This window comes from Mesitornis unicolor, unplaced genomic scaffold (genome assembly GCF_000695765.1).
Source record: "Mesitornis unicolor isolate BGI_N332 unplaced genomic scaffold, ASM69576v1 scaffold10820, whole genome shotgun sequence".
In the NCBI taxonomy this organism is placed as follows: Eukaryota; Metazoa; Chordata; class Aves; order Mesitornithiformes; family Mesitornithidae; genus Mesitornis; species Mesitornis unicolor.
In genome coordinates this window covers 1-20168 of record NW_010157625.1, presented here as the reverse complement: position 1 = coordinate 20168, position 20168 = coordinate 1, and the positions used below count along the sequence as shown (strand labels likewise).

Sequence of the window (20168 nt, the reverse complement as noted above, 5' to 3'; positions counted from 1 at the left end):
AGCATTTGCCCAGAGCTTATTTGCTGCATGCATGCATTTCTGTGCAAGGTAACACAGTGCAACATTGGAACACCAACACCAGGGCCAAATAAATCCTGGGGGAAATTCCCACCAAAACCCAGTGGTGCAACCCACTGCTGAATTTGCCCTCCTATTTCCAGATGGAGGAGTCTCCCAAGGACAGTATGGCCTAAGAGGCATACAGAGCTGGCAGACTTTCAAGTGTCAAAATAGAACCAGCGTCACTGGCCACGTACGTCCCGTGCTTCACAGGCGAGACACAGACAAGAAAAACAATCAAGTTGTCTGGTGGAAAAAGCAGCGTCCCAGGATCGCTCTAGCCACGGCATAATTGTGATCAATCTGCATTGGCAAGTATCAGCTTTCCGTGTGTGTTTCACCTAACGCAGGCTGCCTGTAGAGAGCAGCTCAGGCAGGCTGATGCATGCTTGTTATCACCGGCGTAAATATCTCTGCCTTGTGTTATTGTGGCACAAAGCAGCTGGACCATTTGAAAATCATTTTAAAAGCACTATAAAATTAGGGCTCCAGTGCTCTTATTTTATGACTTTCATGAGCAACCATTGCCTGGAGAGAAATTATCCTCTTTATTTTCAAGGCTAAAGGTTCTTTTAACATTCATCAAAATCAAAGTGCACCCTTGATAACACATTGAGCTGTTACTTATCTAGTACAGACTCTTTACCTTCTGCATAATATCACATTTGAGATCTCAGTTCTTCATATACAACTCATTTCATTGTGTCTGCAGTTGTTTTCATCAAGTGAATTTGCATAGTTTCAAGAGAGGCTGGCTGATGCCCTGAAACATATTCTTTCCATAATTCCTAATTTTTTTTTAATTTCTAGAACAATAGCCCAGAGTGTTTTTGTTACTGATGCTTCTATAAAAATGGTAAATTACCTCTTCTGGCAAAGGATTTGCACGGACCAATTAAACACTGTAAGCAAAAGATTTTCAAGGGCATAAATTTTCAGGGGCATAAATAGTACTTAGGTGCATAACCTGGTAGACTCCCCTTTCTGCCTTTGAAATATCTTTCACTATATATAAAAAAGTCTTCAATAATTTTCTTTTTTTTTTCCATTCTTGTTTTCACAGACTTCTTTACTAAACTCAGGAAAACGGTGAGTGAACCAAAGCAGCATGACAAAATGCAAGCAGTACAAAGGGAAAGCCAATCTTTTTAGAAATAAAAAAGAAGCACAGCGTATTGACCTTACTTAAGATCTGAAGGAAGAGACACTGCATGAAATTCTCAGCCACAGAGGTGTCGAGTGTGGCATGGTGAGGTCCTGCACATCCTCTGTCCTGCAGCTCAGGAAAACCACTGTTTTCCTCTGTGGTGTTTAACCTGCCTTAGGTTTCTGTAAGAGACTGGTCACCTTATTATCCAGGCATCAAATACAGACTGAAGACAAACATTTAGAAAGTCATAACCTTAGCTCTGTTCTCACGATTCCCTCTTTAGCCAGGATTTTGTCTTTATTTCCTTTGAGAGTAGCAGGCTGCATTCCTGTGCCAGAAGGTGGCATGGCTTTCAGATCTCTGCAAGTGGGACTGGTTGCTACTCAGGGATCCTGCTGTTAAAGCATGTGTAGCCACACAGAGGAGCTGTAAAGTCAAGATGCAGTATCCTGCGTGGAGGAGATGTAACCAGCCAGAAGGCAGGCTGTGTGTGTGTGAAGAGAGCCTTGCCACCATGCCAGCACCTCTGCTAGCAGAGAGAGTCTGAACTGTTAACCATAGACGTCTTGCTGTCACCACCCAGTTTGTGGTTCATCAACAGGATGCTTAAGCTAAAAGGGAGACGAGATTGAGTTGTTTGGGGATCACAGTTGTTTATGAGCCTAGAAAGGCAGAAAATGGGACAGGCACGATCAGCAGACACTAGCACAGTCTGCTGTCACCACGGATGAAGAAAGTGGGACAGGCATTTAGTAAGTCAGAGTAAGAAAGCACTTCTGCTCTGCAGCACGTTTCTCTGTTCCAATAGTCAGCAAGCCAGTAAGCACTTTCCTGTGTCTGACAGTCCCAGAAATAGAGAAAAGGACTCAACTGCACTAACCTAGCTCTGGCCTTTGCATTTCAGACCAGATCTGATCTTTTGGGTTAGGATTGACCTACCCAATCTCAGCCTTTACTTATGTTAATGGTCAAGAGTAAGCACCAGGAGAAGAGCAGAGTTCAGTGCAGCCCTTTCAGGACCTGATCCAGCACCACATGTGCAATTGTCTCAGCTGTCCAGGAGCTTCCTCCCTTCTGAGCTCACCTGTACATATGCTTTTTCCCTCTTGTGTATATATCATCTTGCCCAACAGAACAAACCCAGAAAACTCTGCAAAATGCCTTCCACCTAGAGCTTTCAAATTCCTGGACAGCCCTGAATTTGCCTTTGTTTTGGGGATAAACTACCGGTGTTGAATGGTTTCTTACCATTGTCTTCACTGAAAAAGATAGCACATTGACATTTGAAGTAAATGCTTCAGTGCTGAAAGGGGAGGATTTCCTTTCAAACATGGAAGGGGAACAGATGTCTATAGAGTGCTTTTCCCTCATACACACATACCTACTAAAACCTTGATGTGTAAATGGTATGAGCTTGTTCGCCTCATGTCCAGAGCAGGATTAAGCATATCCTGGAGGTGGTTTTGCCTAGATGACCAGCTGTTGAAAGCCTGGCAAAAGGATGCAGGTTGTAGGATGTCCTGGATGAAGTAGATTCAAAGTAATGTTGTGCTCTGTTAAACCTAGTCATTTTCAGGAAGGCCTGATTTACTTCTGAATGGCAGGTGGGACCCCGTAACTCAGAGCTGGGCAGACAAAGGGCAAAAAAAAACACAAAACTTTTGGACACTGGCAGTGCTTTTGTGGTGTTGCCAGTAACTGCAAAGCTTCCACCACTCACTTTTCTCACAAGATGAAGCTGATTCCTGTTTTTTGCTAACTACTGAACCAAGCTGGGAACGAAGTCCTTTTTCTTACCAAAAGGAGCAATATAAAGAAAAATACCATAAAAAGCCAAGTAGGATCAGAACTCTGAGGTGGAAGGTGTGAGGGCACTGGGGTCTGTGTTAGCAACACCTTGTCATCCTGCCCAGGTGATGGGCATCCATAACATCAATTGCTTTTCCTCATTGTCACAACAGTTGAAAGTTGCTTTAAACATTTTTCTTTGCTTCTTCACTCCTGATCCCTTGTCATCCTTCTCCTTGCCGACACTGTGAAATGAGTCTTGGTTCATAGTGACAAATGTATACCCAGACTGGGAAGCAGATGCTAGATGTTTGGTGCCCATGGTATGTAACTCAGTGTTTGGTAATGGGTATAGAATCATGGAATTGTAGAATCATAGAATCATAGAATGTGTTGGGTTCAAAGGGACCTTTAAAGGTTCAACCCCCCTGCAGTGAGCAGGAACATCAGTATTGTGGACACCTCATTCATAAGACAGGCAGTAAAGGTGCCAAGGTAGGTTAGACCTGAAGGTCTGGCTAGTCAGTCATTTTCCATCATCCCGGAGCTTTTTTGAAAGAGAGCATAAGAAATGTGACAACTTTAGAGTGATTCTTCCCCTGTGTATCTTCTCCAGCTTTTGGCCCTCAGTAGATTAGCTACTTCCTAAACCTCATGATGTTTTCAGTTACTGCAGACCAGACAGAAGGTCTGGTCCTAAAAACTGGAGTAAAATACTGCCAAATTGCCTCCCTCCACATTACCCTCAATGAGTACCTTGCCTCCATCAGCTCCAGAGAGGTTAGCTCAAGCTGTGAGGAAAAAAGGAATGGTGAAGGGAAGTTGAGCCAGCTGGTGCTGGGGGGCTCTGGGGTGGGCTCGCTGCTGTGGGGTTTCCAGCACAACCACTTTGCCTGTGAGGCTTTGACTCCTTGTTGGAAAAACAGCAAAGGGTACTGACAAATTACCTCGATGCCTCATTCTGATGTGAGCGAAAAGCAAGTCGGCAGCAGGTTCAACCTCATCATTCCCATTGGCTGTGAGAGCTGGTGCAGGGTGGCAGGGAGCAGCAGCGCAGCTGGGACCAGAACCGCACTGCCAGGACTGCAACTGGGACCCTGCAGCTGAAACTCCTAGGGTCTGTGCAGTGCTGCTGTTGGCAAATAACTCTTACCGGTTAATAAGCGCCTGATAATTTTCACTGTTGCCAAACAACTTTTGCAAATTTTCTTTAGCTTTCTTTTATCTTTTAGAAAGATGCAAGGGAAGTATCACTCTGGATGGGGAGGAGGAGTAAAGCCTTTGGTTAACTCAAAGTCCCCAGCCAGTCTGATTGCACTTTCCAAACCAATTTCCATTCTTGTAGAGGCTGTATTTCCTTTAAGAAAAGTATTTGAAGTGAAAGAAGCTGGGGAGAGTGCCTGAACAGCATGGACTCCTCTATCAAAGCCCTCTTTCGAGGTTCCCCCAGCTCCTGAGAGAGGTTCAGTCCTGGTCATGGAAATATGCACTCTGTGAGACCCAAGTGACTGAAGGGTCGGTTTTCCCCTGGAGAACAGGCAGGAGAGACACTGTCTGAGGTGACCACCACCACTTGCCCACCCCCCCAGTCCAGCAGCTCAGTGCAACAGGTTGTCAGTACTCAGGTGTGTTCTCCCACCAGTGTCTGCCCCTCACAACTCCCCCTCTTTCTCAAAGCCAGAGGAGACGATGTTTGCACTATCTTGGCTCTTTTCCTACAACTGGAGGAACAGGGAAAATTAAGAGAAACATGTTCAGAAAGAGAGGGGATAGAAGACTAAAAGAATCACCCTGCTTTTTAATTTGGGTGATTACATTATGCCCTGGGGTGGTTTGTACAACAGATTTTGCCAGTGGAGCAAAATTAGGCCAAACGGTTCTGTGCATAGGGAAAATGAGCTCTTACAGGTTTGTCTTACACAGAAAACAAAAAAAGGATACAGTATAGATCATTTGATGTATATACCCAGGTCAATACCAATTTAATTCATCCAGTACATACCACATATTTCTTCCATCCAACCAGTGCAGTTCTTGTGTATCAGTAACAGCTACCGCCAGCCAGTCATGAGTATTTTCAAATTGTTCAAGGTTGCTTTCTTCTGCCATCTTCTGGCAATATGAAAAAATCACAGCCTTTCAGTAATAGTGTTGCTGTGCTGGTCTAAGGCAAGGGTTGTCACTAAGGCAGTGTATAATTAGAACAGTTGGCATAACTGGAAAAAAATATAGTCCTTCTTGCATATTTAAAAGCTCACTTAATTCTTCCAGCTCTACCATTTGATCTAGCAGCAGTGGTTCTGTGGTTAGCCCGGAGCAAAATGTCTGTTTTGTACACCTCATGTGTCTTGAATTTCTCTAACAGCAAAGGAGAGTTGCGTAACATGTGAGGCTTTATCGTTTTACAACAGGACTTCATCAAGATTACCATAAATATTTTGAAGAGACTCCTTTTTGCCAGTTTTGCTCTCAGGTCTTCATACCTCCTTGACAAAAGACATCTTTGTTTCCCATGAGACCACAGAAAGATCTTGTCTGATAGGCATGTAAAGCTTTTCTTTCTGCTACAATAACTATTGCTTTCTAATCTATCAGTGTAAAACCTCAAATCATGACAAAACACCTTGCATTATTTGCTTAATTCTCAAACAAAACTTTTTCAGTATTTTGTTTAAAATGTTGATAAGATTTATGTAAGATTAAATTATGGCTCCTGTTCTCCTCTGCCTCCCTTTTCCTGCAGTCACACAGAAGTTCTTTGTAAATGACCATTCATGATCCCCACTCTCCTGTCATGATAGCTTATCCCACATAATTTTGCTAAAAATATGTAATATATGATAATCCAAAAACAAGAAAAAAATCCAAAAGGAGAAAATGTAATATTTTTCCTTAAAATAAACAGAATATTCAGAGCCTGTGAGAAAAACTGCTCACAAAATTCCAGTCTGCAAAGAGAACATAAACAAAAGTTGTTTAAAGCTTTGTTTATTTTGACTACCACCAGCAAAAATGACTGCTTGGGATGACAGGCATTGGAGAGAAAGGATGTTAAAGCTATTTATAGCTCATGGATGGCTCCCATCACCATTGTACCTGAGAAGCTCACAATCCTTAATGTATTCCTACTCACAGCAACTTTCTCAAGCAGAAGACAGCCTTCCCAGGGCTGTGCTGGAGGCACTGAGGTTTGCTTTGGGAAAACAGACTGTTATATTTGCAGCCTGTTTCCAAACTGTCTATTATAAACCACCTCCAGCAGACACAACCCCTAGCAAGGCTGCACCTCTCTCTGTACCTGTGCTTGACTCACTCTCTTGGGAGCCATGAGGCTACTGCTTTGATGGAGGCTTTTCCTCTCTCCATCACCCTACTGGCTTTAGCATTGCTCTACAGTCCACAGCAAGCCTCAGCAAGAGACAGTATCAGAAAAAATAACAGCATAAAACCTGACCAGGTTAAATTGGATGCCATTCATTCACTTGCCCTCACCCTTCCTTGGTGGGATGGGACAGATAATCAAGAGATTAAAAATAAAAAACTCATCAGTTGAGATAAAGACTATTTAATAATTGGAACAACCCAAATTTAAAGAATAAAAATGCCAATTAACTGTAATAAGAATACAAACAATGATAATAAAGCAATCAACATTATACTCAGCTCACAAACAGCAGCCACTGGCCATACGCCGATGAAAACACAACAAGGGAGGGGTCAGCCTCAGGAATAAGGACAGGGCACCATTGCGAAGGAGAAGGGAAGGGATCAAAGGGGCAAAGAAGAAGGAGGAAGGAGTTGAAGGGGTCATCCCTTGCAGGCTCCCCTTTATAGTGAGTGTGAAGTTTATGGGATAGAATACATTTTATTGCTCAGCTTGAATCATACCCAGATCATTTTTCCTGCGTCACCTATCCCAGAGAATCCCAGGCTTTTGCTTCCCCACCCTTTCTCTTGTGCAGAAATAAAAAAAACCAAACCCTAACCAACAACAAACAAAGCCCCAACAAATGAAACTGTAACCACAGGTGCAGGCAAAACCTTGAAAAACAGAAATGTCTGCCAGCAAGAACAAAACTAAAAAAACTTATCAGCTTCATAAGGAAAACAACTCCATCCCAGCCAAAGTTCCAATATCAACTTGTGTTCATTAAATCTCAAACACTGCAGCTTTCATTAAAAGGGAATTCAATTTAATCCCAGCAAAACCAGGACACAACCCCAGTTTTATTTCTTAAAATTCAATATAAGAAATTAGAAGCAAATATTTATCAGAGACATAATCAAAAGTTTGCAAAAGAAAGTAAACCCCAGCTGTAGGTCTTAGTATCTCCTCTTAGCTGCTCTCATACACCTCATCAGCAGTCAGTTTATTTGATACAAATTATCACCCTGCTTAAAAGATGACTTAGTAAAAAAAAAAAGATTTCATTATTTCAAACTTAGCAATTAAAAAATGTAAAGAAAAAATATCCTGCTTTGCCCGAACAAAGCTGAGAGTGTCTCTTGAAAGATTTGAGATTTGCCTGAAAAAAATGAGTGCCAAAATAGATCTTCAAATGTAGAGTTTTGAAGTCTTTCTGCTCTTGATTCCACTGCAAAGAGTTTGTACAGCTTTGTCAACCTTAGAAAAAAGTGCCTTTCTCATCTGTACCCTTTCAAGCAAGGCAAGGCAAGGAGAGCACTTCACTGCTTACATTAAAAGTGCAGGGAGAGACAGGCAGCTCAAAGATACTACTGCCAAACGACTGAGGAATATTAAAACCCCTTTACTCGTGCCTTCAAATATTCTGAAATCTTACAAGCTTGACAGCATTGTCAATTTTGTATTGACAGCAGCAGTCAGAGAAAAATCATCTGAGGAGTAAATCAAGGAGAAGGAAAAAGAAGTGCTTTAATCCACAGTCACACAAATCCATACTGCCTGCAGAAGGGCAAGTGCTTTGGAGCCCCTTTTAATAGCAACATATTAACATCCTTGTTTGTCTTTCCTGAAGCTTGCAAGGCATTCCCCGCAACCCTCTCTTCCACAGTCTGGTCTCTTCAACATCATTTATGTCAAACTGCCCTTAACTCACACCTACCACCAGCCTGTGATACCGATGAAATCTTGGTGCAGCACTGGCTGTGACAGCACTCACTGGACTGTTACCAATATCAAGGTCACTTTGTTTTTCTTGCTCTCGCTGGAGCTCCTCTGCCCTCAGGGCACAGGCTGCCCAAGGAAGCTTGCTGTTTAAGCTCCTCGCAAGCCACAGCCTCTCTGCTCCATTACTGGTGTTATATAAGATTAGAGTGAAGTTTCCACTATTAGAAGCAGTTAGCTGCATGGTGACTGTGTGCTCCTCTGATTATAGCATATAGCACAGTTATGGCTGCTGGCAGCAGGACATAAAACTACAGCTATTTTAAATTGGAGGGAAGGATGAGTGTAGCAGAGATAGGTCAAGAAAAACAGTAGTTTTGCGGGTTTTTAATTCCTAGCAGTGGTACCCTGGACAGGAGCGCCCCAGAAGAGAATTACAGGGGAAAGCATCATCCTAGGCTTGACAGATATCCACAGCCGAGTCGGAAATTATGGTAGGAGCCTGTGGAGGGCAGCGCTGTCTTGCTGGGGATGGTGCATTGAATAGCTCAGAGATGCCAGCTGCTAAGGTAATACTTCTTTTTTATCTCCTTTGAATCTGAAAGCTGCAGATGTAAAAGCTGTCGTCCTGCCACAGCTATAGCCTGTCACTGCAAGCAGGACTCCCCACTTTCCCACCTGCCATCCTCATTCTCCAAGCATCCTTTCCTGCGGCGTTAGCCTCATCCGTGGGCAGGTGCCTCTTCCTCGGCTGCATGGCTCTCAAACAGGACGCCTGGGGAAGGCAGGCTGGGGCTGTGGGGATGGAGGCAGCATGGAGGTTCTCCTCCCTTGGAAAGAGAAAATATGTGCAGATCAGTTACATTGCAAAGGAAAGGAAATGCTCTTCAGGAGCACTTCCATGAGCCACCAATAACATCCTCGCCCCAGAAAACCAGCAGGGCACTGGTGAAGCTCCCCCCACTAGCCTGAATCCTGCCGGGGAGCCGTGAGCTTGGCTCAGCAAGCTCCGCCCCTCCTGGGGGCTTGCCTCATCCAAGGACAAGGGTGGCTGTGTGACCTGGGACAAGGCTGCTGGGAGGAGCTGTCTGAGAGTGAGCAGCGGAGGCCTCACTGGGGCTACCCCCTCAGGATCCCATCTGAGCTGAGACACTAGGGCTTCAACTCCACCTGTGCTACCTCGCAGTTCTGCCCGTGCCTGGTCAGGCACCCCCTTGGCTTCCCCCTTTACCTGGGACCTGTCTCATCCCATGGGCTCTACTGGGCTCTCCAAACCCCTGTTTCAGTCTGGTTACGCTCACCTGCCTTGCCCTGTGACTGCTCCCACGCCTGAAACTGCCTCGCGCATCCCTGCCATCCCTAGGTGCTTGCAGCTCCCCTGGGGCAGCAGCAGGCTGTCTCTGCCTTGCAGCAGCCCCTCCGGCCATGTGCAGGGATGGGAGGGCTCATAGAGGAAGGGGACTTTTGCTCTCCAGCTCAGGCTCCTCACAAGCAGAAGTTGGTACCTTCCAGCTCAGTTTGGAGGAGTCAGAGGGCCCCATTGTAAATGGACCAGGCTGGATGTGAACAGAGGTGTCAGGAGGGAGACCAAGCAGTGAAGAGGTGTGAAGGCTCAGATTTTCTCCCACCCAGAAAAAGATGGCTGCTGGCATGGGGTGAGGGGCATCTGCAAGCTCTGCAGAGCTGAGGGGGTAGCCCTGGAGGAGGCTTGCAGCGCTGCTCCCGCTCCTTCCCGACACTGCGGTTAAAGAGAGGGCTGTGTTTTCCAGAGGCCTCGATCTGGCATCATTCCCAGGTAGTAAATTCTCTTAAAACCCGAACCAAACAGAGCTTTAATTGTACACTCTGCTTTTCTCTTCCCTTCAGAATAATGGCAATGGCATTAATACAGAGCTGTATTGAACACATACCCGCACTGAGGCTGAGGGACCGATTCTGCTTTCCATTATTCAGGAGCACTGCCTCTGGTGAGGCAGATCAGGCTTTAAACAGCGAGCAGGAGCAATGAACTTCTACTGTTCCCCGCTGTTTGAGTGTGGGCAGAATAAAAGGCCATAATATATGATGCAGTCAGCCAAGAAAGCAATATTGCTCTGCCATGTGCACAGTCTATACTGAGACGAGTCCAGGATCTCATTTCTAAATTCCCATAGGTGCCTCATTTAAACCATCGGCCATAACCTGCTTCTCATTTTCAATACCACTTGGTATTAGAGCTGCAGTGAACTGCTGGTGAGAGATTCTAATTCCTGCAAACAAGCCCCTGTAGGCTTGCAAGGAAAACAGAGAGTTCCCCTCTTGGTTGCCTGCTAGGTTCCCATCTGGCTGTTTTAACTTTGCTATTGCTTTTAAATGTGCCTGTTTCTGCACACGAGGCTTTCAGCTCTACCTCAAGAGACTCCTGCGTTCTCTTAGCGCCGGATTCTGGCCAAAATGTAAAGACACAGATTGGGTCTTCTTAACAAAAATGAAGATCAGATTTCACATTACAGTATCTGAAAGATTAATTCCACTTACATGATCATTTCCCTGTGAACCACACTTCTCTCCATCTGGATTTTTCCATCAGGAGGACAAAGGGCTGTAGTGTTAAGCACTACCTGAGAGAAAAGAGCAAGGAGTATAAAAGATGAGTAGTGAGATGCTCACTGAGAGAAAAAGAGAAGGAAAAAATGGAGTAGACAGCTATTTCAAATGCATTGAGAGGCTTCTTTTTTGTTTGTTTGGTTTTGTTTTTTTTTCATGTGAATTATATTCTGATCTCATGCTTTGGTATTTTGGACTGTTTAGCTTGTTGGGTTTTGATTCAGGGAATTTAGGATATTTGGCTGCAGGAGCTTTCTGTATCATGCTATTGCTATCTAGTGCTTGCATTATGATAGTAACCACAGGTTCAGCCAAAATCTGTGCCCTGCTGTGCCTGAGGCTATCAACAATCTCATATAGGACCTTGTTATTGAAAGACACCTGTCCCCGTCCAGGCTATCATCATAACCACAAGCAGAGCTGTGCCAGCTAGGAAGGTGCTAGCAAAAGGGATAGAGGAAAGATGACTTGTGGCCCAACTAATGTCCTGCCACAGCCTCCTTCTGGGACTTCAGACGGTCATTTAATCTCTCTACAGCTCAGTCTCATCTTTAGGAGACAAGGTAACAACCATGACAAAATGGCAAGAGGCTTTCAACCTGTTACAGAAGTGAAAATTAGGGCTAACCAAGTAAGTGGCTGCTCAGTTAGTTTGTGTTCCTTTTAGTTTAGTTAAACAGAACATGTTTTTCTCAACCAGAAATGTGCCACTTCATCTTAATATTTTAAAATATTTTATGCAAACTAAAATTCCAAAACAAAACTAACTTTGAATAGAAAAATGGAAATTGTTTGGGGTTTTTTTGAAATAACAAAACTATCTCAAACCTACAATATTGGAGTGTTTGCTTTTTTTTCCAGAACTTTGCTGAGTTTTCTCTCACTGCAATCTGCAAATGTAACACAAATCTGTTAAATGCTTTAGCCAATTCAAGTCAGTGGGGGTTGTGTGTTTTTTTTCTTTTCTTTGCCAGAAAAAAATCTTCAGTAGAAAATAGCAATTGTTGCCAGTGTAGAAAAATAAAATAAATTTTTTAAAAAACTTGCAATCTATGGTACTCAAGTGACTGGATAATATCAGGGAGATACAAAGCTCACCTACATTGTTGCCCATGAGGTCCTGGAATTACCAAGTCCTTCAGGAGTTGCACCAAACTGCATGCAAACAGCGTGCATAGGCACCCACCACCCTTCCTGGTCTTCCTTGCAGCTTGGCACTGCCAGCCCCACAGCCACCTGCAGCCTGTGCGACATCCAAGCCTCTGTGACACCCAGAGAGGTGACTCAGGCGCAGATCTGGAGCCAAGCAGGCCCCAGCCATTTGGGGTGTGACCCAGTGCTCTGGGTGTCTGGGAACTGATGCATAATGACAAAACAGTTTTAAAGGTTGTGCTACCTTGTATTGTCCCAGGCAAGTAAGGAGGTTAACACATCTGAATAGCCTTTAAAAATCTCTATCCCATCCCACATGTCTCTTATAGGTCAAAGGGTTTGAGTTTTTTGTTGCAGTTGTCCTGTTTATACAAAAAAAAACCAACAAAACAAAAAAAAGAAAATAAAGAAAAAAAAAAGGACAAAGAAATACAGAAAGAAAGAAAGAATCTACTTAGAAGGTCTTTAGGTACTTCCAGGCTACAATTTAAAAGAAAAGTAATCCTACCAAACTTGCATGATCTAGATCTCTGCAGAAAACCTTAGTGACCTTACAAGACAAAAAATCTAGCAAGACAGCTTTTGGGAGTCACCCAGAGGGAGAAGCTTAGAGAAATGTAATCTGTGGTGCCACTTTTGCTAGCTTTGCAGTATCTTAATGTAGAAGGGTGTCGAGGGGAAACCCTCAGCAAAGTCCCTGGCCTTCAATTAAAAAATTTATATTACTTTCTTCATTAGTCCAATCATGTGGTATAGCTATTTCCACGCTTACTCCAAAGGCCCTGCAGAGCAATTCAATTTTAAGGCCAGAGCAGCACAGAATGGAGTGGTGTGCTTGAGAGGAGCTCCTGTTGACATGAGGAGCTCACTTGTCTGGCATTAGTCATGTGAGGCAAACAATATTGACACACTTTTTTGGGAAGAGGATCACTGTATGAAAGGGAGCTCTGTTGCAAAGCATCTCCCTGGCTGCAAAGTCTGGGGTTGCCTGCTAAGTTTCACCGGCACCAAAACAACTCAGCTCTTGGAGGCCAAGAGAATCTGCTCAAAGTCAAGCCTTGAACGAGAGGTCTCACAAAGTAATTTTTTCCCTCTGCTAATCATCTCCATTACTCTAACTAGCTGACAGGCTACAGCAGGAGTTTAAAGCAGTGGAGGCCAAGACAACTGAAAGTTTGATATGCATCTGCTTACCTCCACAACTTAAGCTTTTAAACATCTGCAGAGTTCGAGTGTCAGCCATGCTCCTTGAAAATAAGCCCATGGTTTTATGAATCTCCTGATGTAGAACCTGTATTATCTTTTTCTTGATTTCCTTTTACTGCTTCAGCTTAATGTTCTGTGTCGGTGAAAGTACAAACAGGTCATCATGGCGATGCTGGTAGTAGCTCTTGAGCACAGTGCATGACTTTCACAAGGCAATAAAACTTGTAGGGCAATGCACAGTATCTTTTTCTGTGCTATTCTTCATGTTAATCTGTGCTGGGAATGCACAACATACTCCTTTACCAAAGCTCTTGGTGTTATGTGCCCTGAAAAATTCGTAGGCTTTTATCCCTATATTCCTCTCTAGTTCCCTGCAGTTCTTTTCCTTCATCATTGAAAGTAAAACCAGTCGGCTTTTTTCCATCTCTGCCATAATTTTTATTGTGCTTTTCATATTTTGCTTATTAAGTAGCTACCCTGGGGAGACTTCCTTTGTATTGGAATGTACAAAAGGCCATAACGGCTCTTAACATTTGTGGGGAGAAAGAAGGAAAAGAGAGCAGGGGAAGATAATTTAGGCTGAGGTCACAGAAACATATTTGGTGTGTTCCATAATGTGCCTCGTATCACCTCTACTTCTTTTTCCATAAGCAGCAAGATGTTCTCCCTTGCTTTCTGCTTATTCCCCAAATTAGCCTACACTGTTAAAATATAACATACCTGAATGTTTGGACAAAGTTGTCACTTTGGGAGCAACATCCACCTGACTGATGCTGCTGTGGGGCAGGAGATAGACTAGATGACTTCCAAAGGTCCCATCTGGACTTGTTTTCTAGAATTACTGTGAAAATAAAATTCTAGATTTAGGCATTCAGGCATTACGGCAAAAGCTGATGCCGCATAACCTTCTGCAGAATAAACACAGGCAGCCCCACTTTGGGAAAAGTTCTAGTGTGGCTCCCATGTCGTTTATGTCTTTAATACCAACAAGCAACCAAAAAAAGCTCATCAATATTCTCTGGAGGCAAGAACAGCAATTCAGGATAATGAGATCTTGGCAGGACAAATGATCCTTAAGTCTCAGAGAAGGGACTTCATGGATGTCTTTGAACTCTTGCTCTCAGCTGAGCTCTCCTTCAGGCTGGACCGGCTGGCCTGAGCTTCTTGGGTCTAAACCAGCAAACAACACTGTGAAAGGGATGCCCATATTCCACTGCATCATCTGTAAGGGAGCAAAACAGTCCTAGATAGGATTCTCAACAGGGCAACAAAGGCAGACCAAAATTCCCCCAAAATTTCCCAAAATTCAGATGCTCTCTTTTCTCACATCGCAGGTAAGTACCCTACCCCTCAGAGAGGAGAAACAGCCTCTCTCCAGAGGCAGACAGCTATCACATTATTTATACAAAGTGGAATGGCTCCCAGAGGAGAGACTGAGACAGGTAGGCACAAGTATACCAGTATAGCTGAGTGTTCAGGGGTATCCACCTGAGAGACAGAAAAAAACTGGTTCCAATTCTCTCTATTTATATACATGTATACATATACATGTGGGTATATATACATGTGAAAATTCTTTCATATGTATACATGTATGTATATATATACATGTGTTTAAATACATCCCTATGAATGAGAAAAAAAATCGTACACACATACATTTTATATAAGTATATACAAACACTATATGAATATATGTCTTACATACACATCCTAAGATTTCCACCTTGGTCCCAGAAGCTTTGTAAGTATAAGTCAGTCCAATGATTCATTCTTTCAGAAACTTCCAGTTTTAACTAAGCAGAATCAGGTGTGCACAAACACTTTGGTAACTCTCTGACATAAATTACAGCAGCTTTCCTGTATACACACATCAGTGCTATAGTAACAGAAATAATACCTACACTTACGAGGTTCAGCCAGGGCTGCATTTGGGTGGCACAGAATGTTCTTTTTCAACAGTGTTACTTGACAATAAGTTAAATCATATCGTCTTATGCTGCTGCTTTCTCAGGGGATGAATTACATGCCTGTGGAGTCCTACCACAGAGTCAGTCCTGCTCTCTGGATGCTTTTAGCAACACCTGAAGGCCCTGCTGCACACTCCAGTTATAATAATGTAATGCTATTTGGAGGGTAATGAACAGGACTACTTTCTAGGGAATATTATTTCTGTATGAAAATTTCCTCTTAATTCATTTCAGAAAAGCTGTCTCTGATACAACCCGAGTGCGTGCAAGAGAGGAGCAAGATGCCTCACAACAGAGACTCTTCATCTCCAACTAGCAGTGCAGGGAGCAGCGCTTCCTATGAAACACCAGCACTATCAGACCTCCAGCGGCTCTTTTGGTTCAGAGGAGGGTCTGATAATCACGTGGACCAAGTCTGGACAAATATTTACCTGGGAGATGCGTAAGAACATATGGTCCTATCATTAAGCTGTTATCGGTCCCTGGCAGGAGGAGGTAGGGGTGTGGTACACTAGAGAGCAGCTTTTGTGTCAGCATACAAAATGCTGACCTACTCATAGTGTGTCTGAGTTGTGTTTTCTATATTCTGTGAACCACACTGGATTTGGCAGGGTAAGAATCATTTGTATTCTAGACAAAAGTCCTTAAAAAACCAATCCCACATTGGTGTCAACTCCAAGAAGTGTTATCTTGCCCTGGAAACTGTGCTCTAAGGCAGCAGACAAGAACACAGTAGCCCTTGCACTCAAATAGGAGTAGCAGAATCAAGAGCCAGATGGACAAGGACCCAAATGAATTATATAATAGGGATTTTGCCAGTCCAAATCCAAGCTTTTTATTTCAAAGATGGTAAAACTGAAAATATCAAACAGGAATTTTCATGACATTTCAATTTTCACCTTATTCTTGTGACCACTTCTATTTATTGCCATTTCCCTCTATTTGGATTACTGTAGATTACATAAATAATCAGCTCATTTTCGCCAATGCCTCCTCTTCATGAATACATCAGTTAAGGATTACAGTTTTGTGAAATCACTTTGGTCCTAGTTTATGGTGGGAAGGCGGTAGAACCTGGTTGGTAAGCATGATGCAGCTGCTTCATGCCCAAACCAGGAAAGAGGTGCTGCTGGTGGTGGGTTCTTGCCCTTGTGACCCATGCACACTATGAATGAGATTAGTTCTAGAACTTGCTGAACAACTATTTAAAGGAAAATCTTGACCGCTTTATATAGTAAGCCATGCTCCCAGGGATTAACTGCTGGGAGGCATTTGCTTAACAGTATCCCACTGGCAGGTCAGTGCTCTTGCTGCTTTCCACACCACCATAGCATATTTTCACTTGCAAAGCATTATGGGCTTCTCAAAATTTGCTACTCTGTAAGCAAGCTGCAGTTCCCGCATCCTTCCCTATCGGAAGCAGGCACTAACTTTAAACTGTGCTATTTCAGCAGAACATTAGGAGTGTTGCCAATGAGAACTTCATGTCTTTCAACAGGTGGGCTGCTAGGAGCAAAACTACTCTTCAAAGCCTCAACATTACTCATATCCTTAATGCAGCAGATGGGCCATATAGCATCAACACAGGAGCCAAATATTACGAAGATCTGCAAATAGAGTACTATGGAGTAGAAGCATTTGATGATCCTTCTTTTGATTTAAGTATCTTCTTCTACGATGCTGCCAATTTCATAAGCAAAGCCTTAAACACTTCAGGAGGTAAGAGGGAGGCAAAGAGAAGCTTTGGGAGGAAGTTTCAACACAAGCCAAATGGCTTCTCCTAGCAGTAACAGGCAACCAGCAAAGCTCAGATTCAGCACGCTGTCTGAGAAGCCACACGCAGACCTACTGTGTGGAGGACAGGAGAAGGGCGCCTAATCCCATGCACTGCAGCGAAGGTGGCTGTGGCCAGGTACCCGTGAGCTGGGCAAAGGTGGCTGGAGGAAGGGCTACCTCTAGGAGCAGAGTGAAAGGGAAGGGCAGAGGTCACGGCACTGCAGGTGCTCCACCATGGGTCCATCCTGCAGGAGCTGGCAGGACCCATGTGCCTCTACACACACCTTGCACACCGCTGCGGCCCTGCCATCCTGCCATGGGTACCACAGCCCTCCTCCTGCTCCCAAGTGCTGCTGGGAGCAGCAGCACTTCAGCGCTGGCTTAAATGCTTCACATGCTTAAGTGCTTCACAGAATTGGAGCTTTATTCAGACTGTCTATTAAGCTAGAGAAGCAGCAGAAGTTAATGAACTAAGTCAAAAACTACGAGCCTGACCCACAGCCTGCTGAATTTTTGTCTGCAGAGTTTGGATTATGGCCTAGTTATCATAATTTCCATTTGTTCCAGAGTTTGCTCTGACTCTGACTGGCTGCGAGATCTGCTGCTTTCACTGGAGTGCTTTATTAAATCCCCAGTTATAGCTCACACTGGGCTGCTGAGGTACAGTAAATTATGAGTCCATTTTTACAGGCAGACTATCCTACAGAGTTTATGGGACTTGTCAGTGATCACAGTCAGGGTTGGGCCAAAATTTTCTGCCAAAACTGGGTTTTTTTCCACAGAAAACTATACTAACAAGTTTAGTCACAGAAAGCTTCTCCTTACATAGGAAATTTCAACTATTTTAACCTAAGGCTTAAGTTAGATGCATTAGGTCAGTACGAAACACCACCTTGCCTGGGATGTATTGTGTGATCTTATGCATACTGTCCATGAAAACATGAGTATCTGCTAATCGTCACTGCTGTTTGTCTCTAGTAGTTTTTGTCCTCCCTGAGGCCCTCTTTAGAAATGCTAAAGCCCCCTCACCTCGCTGTGCCTTTTCTTTTGCAGGTAAGGTGTTCGTTCATTGTGCCATGGGTGTAAGCCGCTCTGCGTCTTTAGTGCTTGCCTTTTTAATGATCCATGAAAACATGACACTCGTGGATGCTCTGAAAACAGTGAGCGCTCACAGAGACATCTGCCCAAATTCAGGGTTCCTCAGCCAGCTCCGAGACTTGGACATTAAATTAAATGAAGAGAGGAAAGGAACCAGAGAATCTGCTGCTAAAGAGTTGTAAGAGTATTGCTGAAAGAGAGAGGGCAAAAAGTTACTTGAGTTTCTTGTATCTCTTTTAAATAAATTGCATTTTTAAACTAAGGACAGAAGTTTATGATACACCAGAATGCACATTATTACTAAAAGCAGATTTTACTTGATCTTTCCGTTTTGCAAAGCCGTCCCAGATTATACTTACGATTGGTTGTATATTGTATCCTTCACTCTCCACCTTAAAACATTGCTCTCTGCCAGTAAAAAAAAAAGTCAGGTTACACTTCAGAAATCTCTGTGTTTCAACAACTAGTGAAGCTCATATCACTTTATGAAGTGTTAGGCTATTTGAGGTGAAAGATGTCATATTATTTATGCTACAATAATGCTTAGAAGTTTTCTTATGAATCAGCCTCCCACCCCTTTGCTCCCCATATCTAAAATGGTTTGTATTTTGAGACCTGAATCTGGCACTGGTTAGTCCTTGCTTTTAGAATTGGTGAAGCCCCTGCATTGGGGGCAAGAGGCTGTTTAAAGGCAGAGCAGCTGGGAAACAACACAAGCCTCTCTAAGAAACAATTCCAGGTCTATTTATAATGTTTTCCCTTTAACTGTTCATCAGATATATTTAATATTTTTTTTAGTCCAAGAAAATGCCTTTCTTTGAGAGAGCATTCAAACACTGTTCATATTCCCTAGTAAAATCCATCCAGGAGACACTGTGGAAAATGCTTCTGAAGAGGGAGGTGGGCTCCCAGTTGAGGGTCCAAACAGCTACATGGGCAGAGGGAGTGAGTGCATGAAAGCATTTGACAACAAAGTTCAAGGGAACCCAAATTTGGCTGGCAGTTCAACATTCTAAAACTTAGGATTTTCTTTCTGAAAAATAAAGGTCATTAACATTGCAACATCATCCTCCGTGGCATTTGCTTTTGTGAGAGAACTCAAGTGAAAACTGAAGGGATGCAGGAATGGCAAGGGAGGTGCTGACAGGCATCAGGCTTTCATCTTTGTGTTTCTGGGCCACCATAAGAGCACTCAATAGCTACTGTCATCTGATGGATCAGTGCTGCCTGGAAACTATGTGAAGCACATCTGGCTCTCAGTTCCCAGCGGACAAACATTCGTAGCACAAAGCCAGCTTGAGGATGGCAGTTGTTTGCATTCCTAGTACCAAACTCAGGAATGTAGAGGCATGAATACTCCCACCATGTGAGCTGGCTGCTCGAGAACAGCACAGCAACAAGGGAAAACATTCCTTGCCATTCCCAGTGCTGTCTACAAGGCAGATTTCTGCCTTCAGGACAGACAACTCAGCACCTTTTATAATGCTCTTTGGTGATATCTACATTTGCTATATGGGCCAGGCTACAGAAGCAAGAGCACAAAGCAGAGCATTTGGCACTGAGGGTCTCTCAGAGGGTTTGGATTTGGATTAACCCTGTGGATTGGACATCCCTGAGCAGCAGGAAAGCAGTGCTGGAGCGCTTCTGCGCTTTAGTTTCCTGTGTAAGGAAACCTGCTCAGGAGCTGTGGGTCTGATCTGCAAGGCCAACAAAAACACAGCAAATAGGGATAGGCAGTTTACAAGTATACTTCAGACCCAAATAAAAATTTAACATGCACATCTCAGTTACCAATTAACTCTAACAAACTGATTTCAACTTACAGAACAAGTGGGAAACAAACCCTATGGATGTGGCTATAGAGATGCCCGCAGCCCAAGCACGGGAACCACATTTCCTTATATTTCCCACCTATAGAAAAACTCTCCTCACCTTGAGCCGCAGGACTGAGGCCAGCCAGTCATTTCTGGCCACAGAGTGAAGGGCGCAGCTGAAGATATGCTGGCTGGGGGTACGAGAGTACCTGCAAATTAAATGTGTTTCACTCAATAAAAAACTTACAGCGTTTTTTAAATACTGGTTGGTGCAACAGGAAAACCTGCACCTTACTCTGATGACAAATCAGTGTAAACACTGCAGAATAACACACAGGATGCAATTTCTCACGCTGCGATATAACATACGCTGTTTTACCCCCAAAAAACTGGCGGTGCCACCTCGCCCTCCACAACCCCCGGCAGCCGCGTCACCGGGAGGCGCCACCAGGTGGCGCTGTCGGCCCGGCGCGGGCGGTGCC

General features: G+C 43.8%; 1 protein-coding gene across 2 annotated transcripts; it reads left to right on the top strand.

The window, feature by feature from the left end:
- Positions 1-284: 284 nt before the first annotated feature.
- LOC104537799 lies at positions 285-18283 on the top strand. Of its 2 annotated transcripts, none has more exons than XM_010180801.1 (4): positions 285-371; positions 15233-15440; positions 16497-16717; positions 17828-18283. In XM_010180801.1, exons 2-4 carry the CDS (start codon positions 15280-15282, stop codon positions 18052-18054), a joined length of 609 nt encoding a protein of 202 aa, XP_010179103.1. In that variant the 5' UTR covers positions 285-371; positions 15233-15279; the 3' UTR covers positions 18055-18283. The 2 variants fall into 2 exon arrangements, with proteins under 2 accessions (XP_010179103.1, XP_010179111.1); XM_010180809.1 differs by lacking the exon at positions 285-371 and adding an exon at positions 8437-8653.
- Positions 18284-20168: the final 1885 nt, after the last annotated feature.